The sequence below is a fragment of the Halichoerus grypus genome, chromosome 2, assembly GCF_964656455.1.
Source record: "Halichoerus grypus chromosome 2, mHalGry1.hap1.1, whole genome shotgun sequence".
Lineage (NCBI taxonomy): Eukaryota > Metazoa > Chordata > Mammalia > Carnivora > Phocidae > Halichoerus > Halichoerus grypus.
In genome coordinates, this window is record NC_135713.1 from 195,607,057 (window position 1) to 195,625,813 (window position 18,757).

General features: G+C 38.4%; 1 protein-coding gene across 15 annotated transcripts in view; it reads right to left on the minus strand.

Annotated features, from left to right (window-relative positions):
- Positions 1-18,757, minus strand: part of BPTF (bromodomain PHD finger transcription factor) — a 146,955-nt gene that overhangs the window by 5,073 nt on the left and 123,125 nt on the right. For 11 of the 15 annotated variants that reach the window (XM_078065947.1, XM_078065946.1, XM_078065945.1 and 8 more), the window contains 5 exons: positions 11,985-12,313; positions 8,976-9,149; positions 8,031-8,223; positions 7,075-7,159; positions 1,287-1,473 (listed from right to left, as the gene is read on the minus strand). In XM_078065947.1, the coding sequence (XP_077922073.1) occupies positions 1,287-1,473; positions 7,075-7,159; positions 8,031-8,223; positions 8,976-9,149; positions 11,985-12,313 (968 nt within the window). The remainder of the gene's footprint in view (positions 1-1,286; positions 1,474-7,074; positions 7,160-8,030; positions 8,224-8,975; positions 9,150-11,984; positions 12,314-18,757) is intronic. The other 4 variants (XM_078065944.1, XM_036116161.2, XM_078065952.1 and 1 more) reach the window with 1 other exon arrangement.

Below are 18,757 nucleotides of genomic sequence, written 5' to 3' on the forward strand. Positions count from 1 at the left end.
TCCACTTTAGGTTTTACAGCTAATGGGTTAACAGACAGGAGATGATACAAATCGGAAAGTTGTAGAGATTTTGAAAATCTCTTTGGTCTTGGTCCAAAGCCTGCCTACCTACCTGGTTTCCTTTCTTCCTTGCCTATACTTTTTGATTCCTGGTCTTGTTCCTTACCTTTAGTTTATGTAAAGTCATTCTAAAACACAGTTCTTGATCTACCTTGCTGCAGAACAAGGAGAGAGACAACACCCTATGGACTGTCCTCAGAGGAAAATAACTAAGCCAAGCAATGATTCGTACACTTTGGTATGCAGAGTTCACTAGAGAGATGCCCAGGTCCCAAACCAGCCAAGATCTACCCAATCTGAATATCTAGGGAGGATCAAGCATGCAGGTTGGTGGATGGGGGATGGTGAGTAGTGAATCTCAGGGCTAGAGAGTGGTGGCAGTTATCACAGGAAAGGAGAACAGGTTTTTATTGAAGCAAGAAAGTCATGGGCTTGAGAAGCGGGGACTGAGGTTCAGACACAAAAGGCAGAAGGGGCGACATCTGAATTATCAGGCCAAGTTGCTCAATGCTTCTACGTTACTGGAGGTTCATGGGAAAGGTCTGTGGACTTAAAGTCAGTTTTGCCCACAGAAAAATATACAGAGAAATAAAACATTTTATGATCTCAAAGATATAGCAAACATAAATTAAGGAGAAAGTACTTAAATCCCTCTTCCTGGTCTTCCCCTTACTCTACCCTATACAATAGTCATTTTTATGCTTTTGTAAACTCAATAAGGGCAAGAACTTGGTCTTACTACTACCTTTGTATATGTGCCCCGTGGCATTTCTTAAAAAAAAAAAAAAAATATATATATATATTATATAGGTATATATAATATATATTTTATTAAGTAAATTCTACGCCCAATGTGGAGCTCAAACTCCTGACCCCGAGATCAAGAGTTCCATGCTCCACCGACTGAGCCAGTCAGGTGCCCCTGCCCCGCGGCATTTAAGACAGCACCTTACATTCTGTAAGCATCTGCTAAGTGCTTTTTTTATTTTAAAAAATAACTTTAATTTTGAGCAAATCACAAACTCAACAATTTCTCATTACTGAGTCTGTCTTCTGGTCCTTGGCGGTATGTCACCATGCTAGAGTCTTGATTTTTTTTTTTTCCTTAAAGATTCTTGATTTCAAGGTTCAAATTTACCATAAACAGCACTAGCTGATTCCCTAGACAAAGCAGTACAGAATTTGAGGAACTGGATTACTTTAAAACGCTGAACACGCATGCTCACCTGCTAGCCTTGAACCCTTTCAATTTCTGTACAAAGAAGGACTCAAGAACTTCTGCACACTGGTAAAAAGGCGAGTCACTCGGATTGTAGTAACGACAGTTATCAAAAATTTTGGTCATATCTGCCACAAATTCCGTCAGCTTTTCATAATATCGTCTTTGTACTCTTTCTTCCATGGTGGCAAGGTCTTAAAAACACAAAATGTAAAACATTTTCAAAGCTTTAGGGCAGATCCAATGTGAATATTGCCCACAGTTCTGACTCACAAGAATATATATTTCCTGCCCAAACAGTCCTGGAAACTAATAATTCATGAAGAAAATAGGAGCACTTCTCCAAGTTTGTTTTTGACTGGGGGAGGCTAAAATACAAATCTTGGCTACTGTTACGAAGGTACTTTTACTTTCAGTTAACTACAGAGAAGAGCCCTTTATTCAGCTGGGTTGAAATAAAAGCAGCTTCACCAACACCATCAATACACATCTAAGTACGTTTTTACATGCAAACAATTATGTATATATATTACATGTACAAAGAGGGAATCCAAAATTACAAACAAAAAATCTTTGTGGTTTTGTTATATCTGTGATACCTGTATTAGACTTTAATAAACATCATTTTTTCTTTATTCATTTTTATTGTTACCTTATATTGGTGACAAGTGATACTGACGTAACACTTAAGGTGGCAAAGACATAAAGTGTCTACTTAAAGGGAAAAATGTTAGCTGATATGGATAAAAATATTAGTACATTAATAATACAGGTAGTATCAGAAATGACTAAAATAATTCAGGTGGTACACAGGTAAGTGCTTTCAAATATACTGAACTAAATCTACCTGAAATAACATTAGGTCCTAGGAGAAAGTTGTGTTTGAAGGAAAATTCCATATATGATTTTACATAAAAACTTGGGAGAGAAAAAGCTGGTGCCCTCAAATCAATCTAGGATTGACAAACTCATAGATAACACAATTCTAAATGAAATCTCAATGATTATTTTAGAATTTGAGAAAATGATTTTTTAAATTTATTTGAGAGAGAGAGAGAGAGTGTGCGCAAGTTGGGGGAGGGGCAGGAGGAGAGATAATCTTCAAGCAGACTCCGTGCTGAGCAAGGAGCCCGACGCAGGGCTCAGTCTCACAGCCCTGAGATCATGACCTGAGCTGAAAGCAAGAGTCAGACGCTTAACTAACTGAGCCACCCAAAGGGCCCGAGAAAATTTTCAAGTCCAAGAATATCCAAGAAACATTTAAAAATAAAATAGGAGAGAACTTAATCTATCAGACATTAAATCTTATAAAGCTGTGATAATGGAAAGTGTGGCACTGCAGGGATGACACAGACAGTAATGGAACTGTACCCAACACAGGAACAGACCTAACTGTATTCAGTATAAGAAATTTATATATGTTGAGGATGTCATTTCCAATGAGCAGAAGAAGAAAAAATTCATTAATAAATTGGGTTGAGGCAACTGCCTACATATCTGAAGAAAAAATTCTACCTCACACTAATGCCAAAATAATTCTAGGTGGATTAAAATTTAAGGACAATGAAAACTATAAAATGTACTAAAAGATACAACATTGTGAATGTAATTAATCACTGAACTGTGCATATTAAATAGTTGTTACATATATATATTTTAAAGATTTATTTATTTGAGAGAGGGAAAGAGAGAGAGCGCAAGCAGGGGGAGGGGCAGAGGGAGAGGAAGGAGGAGGAAGCAGCAACCTGCTGAGCATGGAGCCTGACACAGGGCTCGTTCTCACAACCCTGAGATCATGACCCAAAATCAAGAACTGGAGGCTTAACCAACTGAGCCACTCAGGCACCCCTGTTATATATATTTTAACACACGCACACACACATCTTTGATAGTTCCAGTTTATGCAGGTAAGGGAAAAAACATCTGCAAACATGCTCCTAGCCCGATGAAATTTCAAGCAAGGCTTGGGCACATCTGCTGTGTGTAGTAGGTCCAGTAAGCTATACTGGAAAGAGTAAAAACTTAACACAGCACATCACTCTTGCATTTAAGTTCCGGGTACTTACTGCCTGGTTAATTTTAATAATGTATGTGAACAGTGCTTGGACATTTTGTGATTCCAACTTAATCAGATATCCATTAAAAAGAAAATACTAGGGGGGCACCTGAGTGGCACAGTCCGTTAAGTGTATGAATCTTGGTTTTGGCCCAGGTTGTAATCTCGGGGTTGTGGAGTAGAGTCCCGCATCAAGCTCTGTGCTTGCTGTTGAGTCTGCTTGAGGTGCTCTCTCCCTCTCCCTGTCCCTCCTGCTTGTGTGTGTGCTCTCTCAGATAAATGAATAAAAAAAAAAAAAAGTACTAGGAGAACATATACATGAGTATTTATAAATCTGGGGAAGGGCAAAGGACTAAAGTATGACTCCAGAGGCAGAATTTATGATGATGAACAGATTTAAAACCAAAAGCATTAAAAATGATCATATGCTGGGGCACCTGGGTGGCTCAGTAGGTTAAGTGTTCAACTCTTGATTTTAGCTCCGGTCATAATCTCAGGGTTATGGAATTGAGCCCCATGTTGGGCTCTGCGCTCAGCACAGAGTCTGCTTGTCCCTCTCCCTCTGCTCCTCCCCCTGCTCGTGCTATCAAAAAAAAATCATATGCCAAAAAAAAATCAGCAGAAAACTTTGTTTTGTTTTGAAGTAGGCTCCACACTGATCTCATGACCCTGGGATCAAGACTTGAGCTGAAATCCAAAGTCCGATGCCCAACCAACTGAGCCACCTAGGTCCTTGGTATATAAAGAGCCCTTAAGGAACAGTGACAAAAATACGAATATCCCAAGAGAAAAATGGGCAAAATACATAAATAGGAAACTCACATAAAATGCAAACAATAAGGATACATCACTAGTTAGTGAGATCATGCAAAGCCAAAGAATCACTTTCTTTACCCAAATTAGCAGAAATTAAAAATAACACATCAACCTATTTTCAAGGATCACCCCTCCAAGACAGAGCAGGAGTGGCAGTATGTTTTATACTTTACACTCCGCACCTCCGTAACATCTGTACACCAAACCTATTATTTTGAAATAAATATTTTCAAAGAAACTATTTCCCCTCAAAAGTATAATACTCAGTGTTTTCAACAGTTGAGAGGGAAGGATACGTATATACACTATCATTGGAAACTGGTTCAATTTGCAGAAGTGCAATTTGAAAATATTTATCAAAAGCCTAAAAAGTATATATATCCTTTGACCTAGAAATTCTAATTCTAGGAATTTCTCCTCAGGAAACAAACAAGTGCAGGCAGATGTATAAACAAAGATGTTCACAGAACTGTTTTATAGCAGCAAAAACTGCACACAAGTGAAAAACCCATTAATTGGGGGTGATTAAATAAATTATCTTAATGGCATACGATTAACAATGATGTAGGTCAATACCACGTATTTTCACGTGGTATGAAAAATGTACTGACAAGTTTATAAAGTATGTTATAAAACATGGTCTATTCATATAACCCTATTTCTGTTCAAGAAAATTTATAAAAGCTGCTGATTTTGCTGGCTCCCTCATTCCCTGAAAAGAAACTACTATTTTCAATTTAGTCTCTATCTTTGTAGACCTCTTCTCTGCATTTCTAAATACATTTATGTGCCCTCAGAAAATACAGAATTGTTTGCTGCTTAAAACCTAGGTATTTTTCTGTAACTTTGATTCTTCTTTCAACAGTATGTCTTGGAGATCTGTATTATCTTTGTGTACGTATCTACTACATAAGAGGATGTTTACACCTTGGTGGTATATAAAGAAGAAGAAGGAAAAAAAGACCAGAAAACAATCCAGCCTTTTTTTTTTTTTAAAGATTTTATTTATTTATTTGACAGACAGAGACATAGCGAGAGAGGGAACACAAGCCGGGCGAGTGGGAGAGGGAGAAGCAGGCTCCCCGCCAAGCAGGGAGCCCGATGTGGGGCTCGATCCCAGGACCCTGGGATCATGACCTGAGCCGAAGGCAGACGCTTAACCGACTGAGCCACCCAGGCGCCCCAACAATCTAGCTCTTCAAGAAAAGAATTTTGGTTAAATAAGTTAAGGTATATTCAATTCACAGACTACCGAAAGCCCTTAAAGTCATGTTATTGAAGGTTAACAACACAGGAACAGGTTTGTTAAACAGATGATTATATATATTTTTAAGTTTATTAATTTATTTTAGTAATCTCTACACCCAACGTGGGGCTCAAACTCACAACCCCGAGATCAGGAGTCGCATGTTGGGCGCCTGGGTGGCTCAGTCGTTAAGCGTCTGCCTTCGGCTCAGGTCATGATCCCGGGGTCCTGGGACTGAGCTCCACATCGGGCTCCCTGCTCGGCGGGAAGCCTGCTTCTCCCTCTCCCACTCCCCTTGCTTGTGTTCCCTCTTTTGCTGTGTGTCTCTCTGTCAAATAAATAAATGAAATCTTAAAGAAAAAAAAAAGTCGCATGCTCCCCTGACTGAGCCAGCCAGGCGCCCCTCAAACAGATCATCATATGATATCATTTTTAACACACACACACACAAGAACACACCAAAATGGGATTCAGTGAGGAAAAGATAAAGGTGCATTTTATCTTTTCTTACTTCTTTTATTTCCTAGATTTTCTAGAATTGTGTTATGTTTAGAAGCAGAATTATTTATCTAAATAAATATCCCTACTTACTTTCTCAAAAGAGATTATACAAATCTAAAATACATACATGGATTAGCTTCTTCTACTTTCAACATCAGAACAGAGGTAATTGGCTACTTGTTTATTTTTCAGATAGTTTTAACTAAGCCCTCAACTTACTTCCCCTTCACATTTTTCCCCCTTTGAAGTAGTGTCAAACACAAACCCTTCTCATTTTTTAAAACTGAAGTATAACTGACATATAACATTGTATCACTTTTAGGTGTACAACATAATTATCTGATATATGTATATACTGCAAAGTGATTACCCAATAAGTTTAATTAACATCTATTACCAACAACATATAGTAAGAAAGTTTTTTTTTTTGTGATGAGAACTTTTCAGGTAACTCTCTTAGCAACTTTCAAATATACAATAAAATCCTTCCCATTTAAAAAATGCTTAGCTGGCTTTTGAAATACTTCTTTCATCAGCTGGAGCTAATCCTTTCTTTGGCAATTTTGGAAGCTTTTATCTACATTTTAATTTTTATAATTTCATTTGCAGATAAACAAGTTTTAACATAATCACCTGAAACTGTTCATCGTAATACAATCACCTGTGGCCGTTACTTATTACCATTTTTTCTGTCCTGGGAAATGAGGGTATATTCTCTTGGATCTCTACTGTAGGCCCATCAAATTTGCCTTCCTCCAGGAAAAGATGAGGAAAAGGTGGCAGGGAGTGATGAGAGGCTCAGACAGATCCTGACCTGTGCACTGATTTCATTCATCTTTTACAGAGCTGCATAATACTCTGCTTACATATCATTTGATTCAGCTATTCCTTTACTGATGGCCACTGATTTCATTTCTGGTTTTTCTGGACTTACAAACACTGCTGCGATGAACAACATACTTGTGCACACGTAAATCCTAAGAAATGAAATCGCGGGGTCCAAGAGAATGCAGATTTACATTTTAATACACACTCCCTATTTATCCCACAAGTTACCACAGTAATTTATTCTTCCACCAGCCCTGCTCAACATATCCTCACAATATATCAGTTTCATGGATGACAAATATCTGCTGAGACATCTGAAAACACCCCATATTCAACTCAAGTACCTACCCATAGGTTCCTTAATAACACCGTAATAATCTGGTGCATCATTAGGATCCACTGGTTCAAGGAAAGGCCAGGCCATCTTATGGGCCTATAATGGGGGCAGAAAACAACATTATTGTCAGGTGGAAATACTAATTTCATTTAAGTTTCCCAATTGAGTTATTGTATCAATTAACCCTTAAACTCCAAAAGTCAGTTTTAAACCTGAGAGATGCAATTATTTTATACTTAGAGGAGTTTTGCTCTAGTCATAAATCATTTCAGGTGAGCATAATCTGTGCTAAGGGTTCTCGAAGGGTGGTCTGAGGACCTCGGCTTGGGGGGGGGGCGGCACTAGCCTAGAAGTCAGAACCTTGTCCTCTCATCCCCACGTGACAACCTGCTACCTCTACAGCTGGGGTGGAACAGGTTCAAAGTGTGGGAGGGTTCCCACTGCTAACGAGGGGGCAGGGACATGCTATTAAATAACGTCACCCATATATTGAGACCACTGTTCTCTTTTCAGTTCTTTTAAAAAGTTTTTATTTTCCTTTAAAGATTTTATTTTTAAGTAACCTCTACACCCAATGCAGGCTCAGACCCACGACCCCAAGATCAAGAGTCGCATGCTCTTCTGACTGAGCCAGCCGGGCACCCCCTCACTAGAATTTAATCAAACTGTTTTTCAATCTATAATGGTGAGGTAAGCTTTTCTTTAAAAATGAAATCTAGGTTAAAAAAGTGAGTCATTTAAAGACCGAGTGTTATATAAACAACAACTGCGCTCACGTATGGATATGGTTAACCTCATGATCTCGGCATGTGAAAGACTGAAGTCTGGAGGACTTCACTAGACTAGCCGGAAGTCGGGAAATAATCACAGACTCTGAGACTGGAAGGTTCAAACCCTACAAATGTTTTCTCCAAAGTCACGCTGGTTGACTTCCTCTTCAAACGCTGCACACAGAGCGGTTTCTCACCTGTAAAGAACGAAGCACCCTTTTTAAACCCTCATAATCTTTCTCCGTTAGCGGCGTGAGCACTGTCATGGCATCCTCTGTCGACTGGCACTGTGGACAGACATACTCGTCAATGAGCTCTGCCTCACTTTGCAAGATGCCAACGCAGCGCCCATGGTACCAATTCTGACACCGATCACAGCCAATATAAAATCTGCAAGATCCGAAACGGAAATGTGAGTTCAAAACAGATGGGATCACATTATTTATAATTTACTTTAAAAAATACTAAAACATGCACCTGAAAAGATTCTAACTCTGGGTATAAAATAGTTTTGGTATTACAACTGTTTTAATACTTTCGCAGATCAACATTCAACTGTGTTAATTTAGTGTGTCTGATGTTAAGAACAAGCATTAAAAGTTTATCAAGAACACTATGTAATATTGGAGAATATTACGCAAAATATTTAATTGACTTTAAAGCTCAAAACAAAATAAACCAAAAATCTTTCAACTAGTACTGTATCAAATGGGAAGCTGGTATTGGCCACCCAACCAGGAGTTCAAAATCCTCTAAGCTAATAACAGTCTCAGAACTTATACCCAAATTAGTGTTTTTTTCTCACCTACAATAAAGCGCCATTTCAAACACTGATAAAGTCCAAACAAGTCAGGCTATTTTAATCTCATTAATTTCTATGTTACATATTGAAGAATCAAGTCTACCATTAAACCATATTTTTTCCCCAATGCATCTCAAACATTCACTATGAAGCAACATAAATTTTGAAGGGGAGGTAAAGAGGGGAAAAAAGAGGGAAAAAAATTGGAAAGGAATTTGTAATGTAAGTGTATAATATATGCAGAAAAAGATCTTGCTTTTTATTTTAAAATAAATAAGTAACCAGTCAGAGCAATTTGGCTTCCTAAATTATTAAATATGATGCTCTTATCAGAACTCACTGTGACTCATCATAAGGTGTTCTGCAGATACAGTACAATTCCTCACTGCTGCCCTCTTGTGCCCGTTTACAATCATTACAGATGTACACATCCATTTTCTTAGCCTCCTTTTCTGTGATGCCAACACATTCTCCATGATACCAGTTAGTACAAAGATCACAGCCAATATAGAACCTAAAAGTATTCACAATGAAAATGACAATGTAATTGTCATTTTGAGCTGCATGATACTTAAATCTGTCTTCCCTGTCCTGATTCACTTTCTTACAGGATTACTTTCTGCAATGAGTCAGCTAAACATCCTGCATCCGACCGTTCTATCCCTGGCAAACTACAGCATCTGACACTGAATCAAGTGTAGAAACATAAAATCACTCACATCAATTTCAACAAATACACTGTTTAGTGAAATATGGCTCTTTAAAAACATACTGGAATTTGAAAAAATAAACAACACACTGATGGTAATGTCTCCCTCTTAATGAATGTGTGTAAAACTGTAACAGGCACAAAACCAAAGCCAAAGAATCAATGACTTACATCTGTCAAACCTATGCCACAAATTCAGGGCTATTTCTTAGATAGGTTTGAAAATGTATCTCACAGTTTAAATTTGAAAACAAAGCAAAGCGCAAACACCAAGGAGAAGTTACACTACAAGGAACATGCAGGTCAGCCAGGTGTAGAAGATAAATGGTCAAAATATGATATGAAGAAGAAATCTAAGAAAGATACATGTGGTAATTCAATTTCTACTAAGTTTTCTAAATTAGCAAGGGAATTTAATCCAATTGTAACAGATTATGACATGGGCCAGTTTTTCAATGTAATGTATGTGACAATGTGGAGAGTGACCAGGTTAATTACCTGGTAAGGAACGGCTTCAACTCAAACCAGGGGTATATACCGTATGGAGTGTGATATAAGAATAGGTAGCCAAAACCTCAAGAGGTTCCACGGTAACTGGTGAGCTGGGGCTGTATGAGTGTGTAACGGAGGGCAATCACACTCAGTCAACCCTCTAGGCTTTTGTAATATAAGATCCCAAATGACAGAATGAATGAAAAGCATCTCTAAGACAAACAGAGTGTATCTAAAAGTGCTGACAGGAGCTATATAGGAATGCCATGTAAAAATCATAGCAAGAATTAGTGTGAATCACAAGGGATCCGACTGACCAGCTTGGGGATAGGATTCTACCAAAGTATTTCTTGGCATATTAACCTGGAGAAATGGAAGTAGTCCTCAAACTAACCTGCCATATGAATGTAAAGGAATAATATATGATTGTGTAGTTCATCCTATTCACATTAATTTTTTTCTTTTGAATTAAGACTCCTGCATGATTTTCACTGCCACATGTGGGGGCTGGGCCTTCAAGGTGTTTCTGCATGTTGACTTCACCCAGATGGTGGGCTATGTGTTCTGGAAGTAAGCTCAGGACTTGAATTTCAAGTTTTAGTCACTCTCACTAGGTTCCCAAACCAGCCTAGTAGGGTACAAGAGATCACAAAATACTCCTAAAAAACACTTACTCATCCCAACTAGAACAGGGAGTGAATGAACCTGGTACACTGAAGTTTTAATAACAACAAACTGAAAAATATGAAATACCCACAAGATAATGAGGTGATCGCAGAAGAATGAGCACATGTTCATGCGTGCCTCATTTTATGCAACTTAAGTATGACAAAAATGTGTGTGAAATGAATTTCTGTGATCTGAATATTTTAAATAAGCCGAAGAAGCCTAATTATTTAAATAAAGTCCATATGCAGATATTTTTGTAAAGTAAGTAAATCATGTTCTGTTTTGTTCTGTAAATCACTGAGTATTCTTGTGCTTAAAGGGAGGCACGCTAGTATTAGACTAAGGGCAAAATCAGTTAGCAGGGCCCCACTTTCCACATTATCTATCATTTCCAATAAAGACAATGAAAAGGGAAGATTAGCCAAAACTGAGGTGTTTAATTCAACACACAGCTAAATCTAGCAACAGAAAGTGTTGATCTAGCACCTGGTCATAATTTTAAATAGCACCGCCAAAACAGCTTCAATGTTGCAACTTAAAAAAACATCACTGAAGAGATCACAATTTTATTTTATAAATTGATTAGGCATCCACTGAAGGTAGATATTAAGCATGGCTAACTCTAAATAATCATATTTTTAGCACAATCAAACTTTCTGGTACTGCAAAAAAACACTGTAGTTAATCTTGGCTTTAAAAAGCTGGCCTATATTTAAATGCTCAAAATGAAAGCTAAATACTTCGTTCAATGATAATGATAAAAAAAAAATGAAACTGCATTAATGGACTAGTGTTTCTAAAATCTTGTATATATCACCAAATACAAGTCACAACAGTCAAAAACATCTTCCAGCTGCCATGCTTTATTATCACATTTTTGAGTGTCATTCCTGAGGACTGAGTGAAAAGAGCACTCTGGCTTTTGTCCCCAAAAAGAAAGTGGGAACTTTGACAAAAATAATATTAATTTTCAGTATTCCAATACAAAAAACAGAATTGCTTAAAATTAAACAATAAAACCACTCAAACTTGAAACATTGTCCACCATTCACAGTCAGATAGTGTCTAAGATTTGATGTAATCATAAGGTTGGGAACAGATTCCAGAAAGGATGCTCTCGGCTTTCGGTAAGGGCTGCGGTAATAATATACCTCCTTCTCCAGACAGCATTACTGATTGATTTGGATTTAATCCAGAGAGAAGAAGAGAAAGCAAAAGAGCAACAGAAAGCTTGTTTTTGACAGAAAAGGATATGATGAAGAACAAACATGAATCATGAACACGTAAAATACAAAATTTTTACTTCTCTAGTGTCGAGTTTAAGAACATCAGCTACTAGACCACAGGTGAAACCTCATTACCCTTACTTTCAACTACTTTCATTGACATTGCTACCAATACACTCATTTTCTTCACAACTGGAAATTTAACAGCTAAACTTTTAAGAAAATAAACTAGAGCCCAAAAAGATCTACTCACTTAGATTCATCGTAAGGCGTTTTACAGATACAGTAAAGCTTTGTGTCCTTCTTAGTTTCCTTTGAGGTAGTAGAGATCATTTTCTTCTTCTTGGACTTGGAGCTTGAGTCTCTTTCTTCTTCTCGCTTCCTCTTCTGGGAAGCCGCAGGCAGCGTGGCCGTGGCCGTGGCCGTGGCCAGGGGGCCTGTGTGCTGCGGGGGAGGCGGAGGCGGGGGTGACGGCGGAGGGGCTGGAGGCGCAGGCGGGGCTGCAGGCGAGGTGGCCGCCACTGCGGTGGCCTGCACCATGTCTTTTTCTTTCTTAATTTTCAAGTCTCTCTTGAGCTCTTCCTGTTGTCAATTAAAGACAATACAAGACTGTCATTCCACTTAACGTAAATGCATGACTTGGCCAGAGGACTTTACATGACCTTCCTTCTTCCCTTACCTCCCTTGTCGGAGCAGCTCCACAGCTCAGCCCCGTGTGAGGGAGGTGAGTAACTGGAGCGTCCTAACTATTTTAAACCCAACCAAATCAACGAGCAATATAAAGTGAAGATTATATAGCAGCCAGAAAGCTGCTAGCTATCCTCAAAGAAGATCTGACAGAAAGATGACCAAGTTTCTGAAAACAATGTCCCCTCCTGGCTTGCCCATGTTGTATCCTAGTTATTTCAGTTGTTGCTCGGAATGGGGTTTCAAGTGTCCTCACCCACCGCCTGCTTCCTTCTGGCTGCTCTCCGTCTGTGTCCTTACAGTGAGACCCAGCATGAACTGAACATGATACTCAAGATGTGGTCTGACCAGCCAAAAGCTGAATGAGAGACAGACTTGCCTTATTTATTATGCTCCTATGTCCAGAAATTAAGAATGCAGGGAAAGCTATTTTATCAATACACATTTTGACATAAATTAAAATCCTTACTTCTCTTCATGTGAAATACTTTACAGACACACCTCTGTTACCTAGTACCACAACTTATTCTTTGAAATGATTATTTCCCTAGAGAAAAAAAGCCATTGTCATTGGCATCCATGTACAACCGTGGTGTAAATAAATCACTGCTATGACCAAGCCTTTGGTCACACACACAAAACATCACACACAAAAAAAATTTTAAGTAACCTCTACATCCAGTGTGGGAACTTGAACTTGTGAGATCAAGAGTCGCTATTCCAACGACTCAGCCAGTCAGGTACCCCGTAAACATCACAAAAATTCTAACAAATAAACCTGAATGGTCCTGGTTTAATGAATCTATTTTTTCTATCTAGCATCTAGATAGTCTTGTAAGTGAGAAGGTAAGTTGTATGACAATTCAGCAATCCTTCTCTATTTAAAAAGAAAGCCTAAACTTCTTCCAAGGGAAGAAAATAAATCTTGGGTGCCATTTTCCTAGTTAATATGATGTGTTTGTAACATAATGAACAGATTTTAGAAAAATCAAGATGGATATAGTGGGGTGGGGTTCCTGGCTGGCTCAGTTGGTAGAGCATGCGACTCTCGATCTCAGGGTCATGAGTTCGAGCCCCACATTGGACACAGAAGTCACTTAAAACAAAAAAAGATGTTATAGTGGTTACACACGTTGATCCCCCACTTCAAGAACATACCAATGGTAGTAAAATATAAAACAGAGAAGGGGCGCCTGGGTGGCTCAGTCGGTTAAGCGTCTGCCTTTGGCTCAGGTCATGATCCCAGGGTCCTGGGATGGAGCCCGGCATCGGGCTCCATGCTCAGCAAGGAGCCTGCTTCTCCCTCTCCCTCTGCCTCCCTGCCTGTCTGTCTGCCTACTTGTGATCTCTCTCTGTCAAATAAATAAATAAAATCTTAAAAAAAAAAAAACAAAAAACAGAAAAAGTTGAAAAGCTAGAGCCATGCTTGAATAAGATATAAATGTCTCTATGAAATGGAAACACAAAACTGTACACAGGGCTGACACTGCAGGCCTGCGGGATTCCAGACTCAGAACTAGGAGGTGGTAGCCCACCACAACTAGTTTCTGCAGGGAGAAGGGGCCTCAGCATGCTTCATGGGACTGGGCCATAAGAACAGGCTCCCTGCTTGATGGAAGGGTTGGCTGGTCTATAACTGGGCCTTCAGAGAGGAAACAAAAACAAAACTCCTCTCACTTAAATGACAAATGTTGGGACGCCTGGGTGGCTAAGTTGGTTAAGTGTCTGCCTTCAGCTCAGGTCATGATCCCAGGGTCTTGGGACTGAGTCCCACACTGGGCTTCCTGCTCAGCGGGGAGTCTGCTTCTCCCTCTGCCTGTGCTGACAAATAAGATCTTTAAAAAAAAAAAAAAGCCAAATGCAAACCAAATGAAAACATGTGATATGAAAAAAAACAACCAACAAAATCAATAACTGAATCTGGGGCGCCTGGGTGGCTCAATCGGTTAAGCGTCTGACTCTTGATTTTGGCTCAGGTCATGTTCTAGGGTTGTGAGATGGAGCCCCACATCGGGCTCCGTGCTAGGGGTGAAACTTGCTTAAGATTCTCTCCCTCCCTCCTTCTCCTCTGCACCCCACTCCCACACCGCTTGCACTCTCTCTTAAAAAAAGAAAAAATAACTGAATCTGAATTCATTCCAACTGAAATTAATTTTATAGAACAATTTGACAAAAACTTTGTAATATTATGTTTGAGGTGTTCAAAGAGCTAAATGAAGGTTTAATTTCTACTAAATAATAAAATTATTTTATCAATAAGAGAAGCAAAGGGGGATGGAGGAGAGAGGAAAAGGTGGAACACAGGACATCTTTAGGTCAGCAGAATCATTCTGTACGATACTGTAAGGACAGGATTCTGTATTCTGTATGTAACACGGATATATGACATGATGCATTTGTCAAACTCCTAGAACTGCATAACACAAAGAGCGAAACAATGTAAACCATGGGCTTTAGTTAATAATAATGTACCAATACTGGCTTATCAGCTGTAAAACATGGCCACACTAATGCAAGATGGTAACAGAGGAATTTGTGGTGTGTGAGTGTGTGTGGGGGGATAGTCTACAAGAACTCTTTCTGCATAATTTTTTTGTCAATTTAAAACTGCTCCAAAAAATAGCCTATTTAACAAAAAAGAGACAAGCAGAAATCATACAAGAACATAAAGGACCAATCACTTATCTTGAATATAAAAAATAAAATTATAATTAAAGTTGTGGAAGCATTTTTTTGTAGAATAACTTGTTAATGCTATAAAAAATAATGGAATAGTAATACCACATTGTTACCGTGGCTTTGTGAGGGAGTAAAATTGTGGGAGAACTTTCATGATTGGCTTTATATATTTCTATAACGTTTTAATTTTCTATAAGCACGTATTTTGTAAACTTAAAGAAATCCACTACACTTGCAAAAAAAAATATTTTAAAAATATGCTAGTACATATACATTTGAATATTGCCCTTCAAAGCAAATTATCTTAGCCATAAATTCTACTAGTTAAAATAATGCTGAACGTCTGGGGCACCTGGGTGGCTCGGTCGTTAAGCATCTGCCTTCGGCTCAGGTCGTGGTCCCAGGGTCCTGGGATCGAGTCCTGCATTGGGGTCCCTGCTCGGCCAGGAGCCTGCTTCTCCCTGTCCCACTCCCCCTGCTCGTGTTCCTGCTCTTGCTATCTCTGTCAGATAAATAAAATCTTAAAAAAAAAAAAAAAAAGTCTTGGGGCACCTGGGTGGCTCAGTCGTTAAGCGCCTGCCTTCGGCTCAGGTCATGGTCCCAGGGTCCTGGGATCGAGCCCCGCATCGGGCTCCCTGCTCGGCCAGGAGCCTGCTTCTCCCTCTCCCACTCCCCCTGCTTGTGTTCCCTCTCTCGCTCTCTCTCTCCCTGTCAAATAAATAAATAAAATCTTTAAAAAAATAACAATAATAATGCTAAGTCTTCTTTCTTAGAGTATAATAAATTTCCTTCCTTATTAGATTATGTAATATACTGCCAAGAAGACCGCACTGTAAGATGTTTATAGCATAAGTATTTTTAAATGGCCGCACAGTATAATGAATGCAGAAAAATGTTCAGTATGTTTGTCTCCAGTGCGATTCCATTTCTGTATAAATTACGTTTATACATGGATACATCTCTTAAAAATAATATACACAAGATATATTCTAAAGTTTTTTAAAAATGGTAATCTTGGAGGCACACTGACTTACAGATTATTTTTATTTGTTGGCCAAGGTAATTACTTTAGAAAGACATCTGAATGTACATGTCCAATTTACTTATTTACATGTAAAGAATACAAACTATTAAATATCTCCCCACTCTGTGCAGAATATGCGGTGGGAATGGCAAATGACACACGTTAGATGTTAAATACCTGCTGAGTGAACTGAATGGCTAAGTCACATCAGATTTACTATTCTGCAACCTGAATTTTTCATTCAAGCATTTATCATTGAGAATTTCCCCAAAGAATTAAAAACAAAAAGGACCAATCCTACTCACACCATTTTGTTAAAATGGTAGTCCATTGAGTGGACACTCTCACATGTATTTTATCCAGTGGTTCTCAGCTCAGGGTGGTGGTGGTACCTTGAGTATTTGAGAATGTAGGTGGAGGGGACAAGGTCATTTTTTGGGTTGAAGGTGATGATACTAGCACTGAGTACTCAATGCTATGCTTCCTACACTGTGTAAAAATCTGGCCTGTGGAAAGGGCCCAAAGTGCTTCTTTTGAGAACTACTGATTACCAATCTCTTCTCTGTGGATTTCAGGTTGATTCCAAATTTTTGTTATGATTATTAACATTCATTATGTCCTTGCTCATATATCTTGCCTGTTTCTTAGATGAGTTTCTAGAACTGAAATTATGGAATATCAGAATATCCACATTTTAGAGTCTTTTGATATACAGTGTAATGTTCTCTAGAAATACATGATATTTTCTCTAGAAAAATAGTATTTTCATTTCACTCCTTAGTATTTAGGTTGACTATCCTTTTTTAAACATTTTATTTATTTGACAGAGAGAGAGCACAAGCAGGGGGAGAGGGAGAAGCAGGCCTCCCGCTGAGCGGTGAACCCAACATGGGGCTCGATCCCCTGGTATCACGATCTAAGCTGAAGGCAGACACTTAACCAACTGAGCCACCCATGTGTCCCTAGGTTGACTATCTTTTTATATGTTTACTGGTATTTGGCATTTTTAAATTTGAAAATTGCTTATTTGTATGTCTTACACATTCTTGTACTAGAGTGTTCTTTTTTCTTTTTTTAATTTCAGCTTTATTGAGGTATCACTGACAAAACTGCAAAATATTTAAAGTATGCATTGTAGTAACTTGATATATGTATATATTGTGTTAGGATTTCCCTTATCTAGTTAACCAATACTCATCTTTTTCTTACTGACCTAAGAGCTCTTTAAATTTTAGGACTACTAATTCTATCATCAATGTCACAAAATTTTTTTCCTGTTTGTTACCTATTTTTCAATATATGTTTATGGTATTTTCTTTTTTCCTATATAAAATTTTTTCTTCTGTCAGCAAATCTTTTTCCTTTATGGCATCTGAAATTTGTAATGCGCAGGAGTGGTTTTCCACACCCCGAGATTACAAAAATGACAATTTTGTTTTCTTCTATTATTTTTGTGTTTTTTTTTTTCACATTAGAATTTTTGATCTGAAATGGACCTTAAGTTAAGGTGAGAGGGAATATCTGCTACTGTGAATTGGCTCTTTTGTTTATGACACTTTCGCAATGTTTGTAGTCTCAAGATGTATCTAGTGCGTGATCACCTCACTGAAATCTTTCATAAATAAAATTTTTCTTTTTGGGTTTTGATATAATAATCATATCATATACAATAAGAATTTTATCCCCCTTGTTTTCTTTTGTTTTTTTTTTTTAAAGATTTTATTTATTTATTTGACAGAGAGAGACACAGCGAGAGAGGGAACACAAGCAGGGGGAGCAGGAGAGGGAGAAGCAGGTCTCCCACGGAGCAGGGAGCCCGATGCGGGGCTCGATCCCAGGACCCCGGGATCACGACCTGAGCCGAAGGCAGACGCTTAACGACTGAGCCACCCAGGCACCCCTTGTTTTCTTTTCTTGACTTAACACACTAACTAGAAATTTTCGGAGGTGATAAGTAATAATGTTGGGTTTTGGCACTGTCATCTGGCTTCTGACTTTAGTGGGAAGATCTCTCATGTCTCAGAGTTGTGTAATGTTGGTTGTTGGGCTGATCGATTTTTAAAAATACTTCTCATCTTCTTAAAATATACAAGGTACTTCTAGGGATGCTTTCAATAGCCTACTTCTCTTTTAAGAAGCTGTTCAAATATGTCTGAATAGATGTCTTCTTTCATTTTTCGATAAATTCCCCAAGCAAGCAGAGGATTAGCAATGCCTACAGGATCAGTTACAAGTCAAGGAGGAAGGTGTCTTATTTAATGGGCAACTCTTTATTTTCCATTTTTCCAACACTGTTTTGCAGTTCTTGGTCTACCTTTCTCATGAAACTTGGCTCCTGATAACTACTGGAGAGATTATGTCATAGAGCATAAAGGCTATCCTCAAGAGGGTTCTCAAAATGTTTTCCTTTAAACAGACTGACCTCTAAGAGTGGCTACGTTAGAGATTACAATACACCTTCAGATCTAAAACCTCTGTCCTTTTTCAAAAGACACGTGTCCCACCATTTTTAGTCTCTGTACAAAAATGTAAGTTCTAGAAACAAGCTGACATTTAAAACTTAACCAAAGTTGCAAGGGGAAAAAAAAAAAAAAGAATAAAGTTAAATGCTAAACGTTGGACACAGAAGGAAAGGA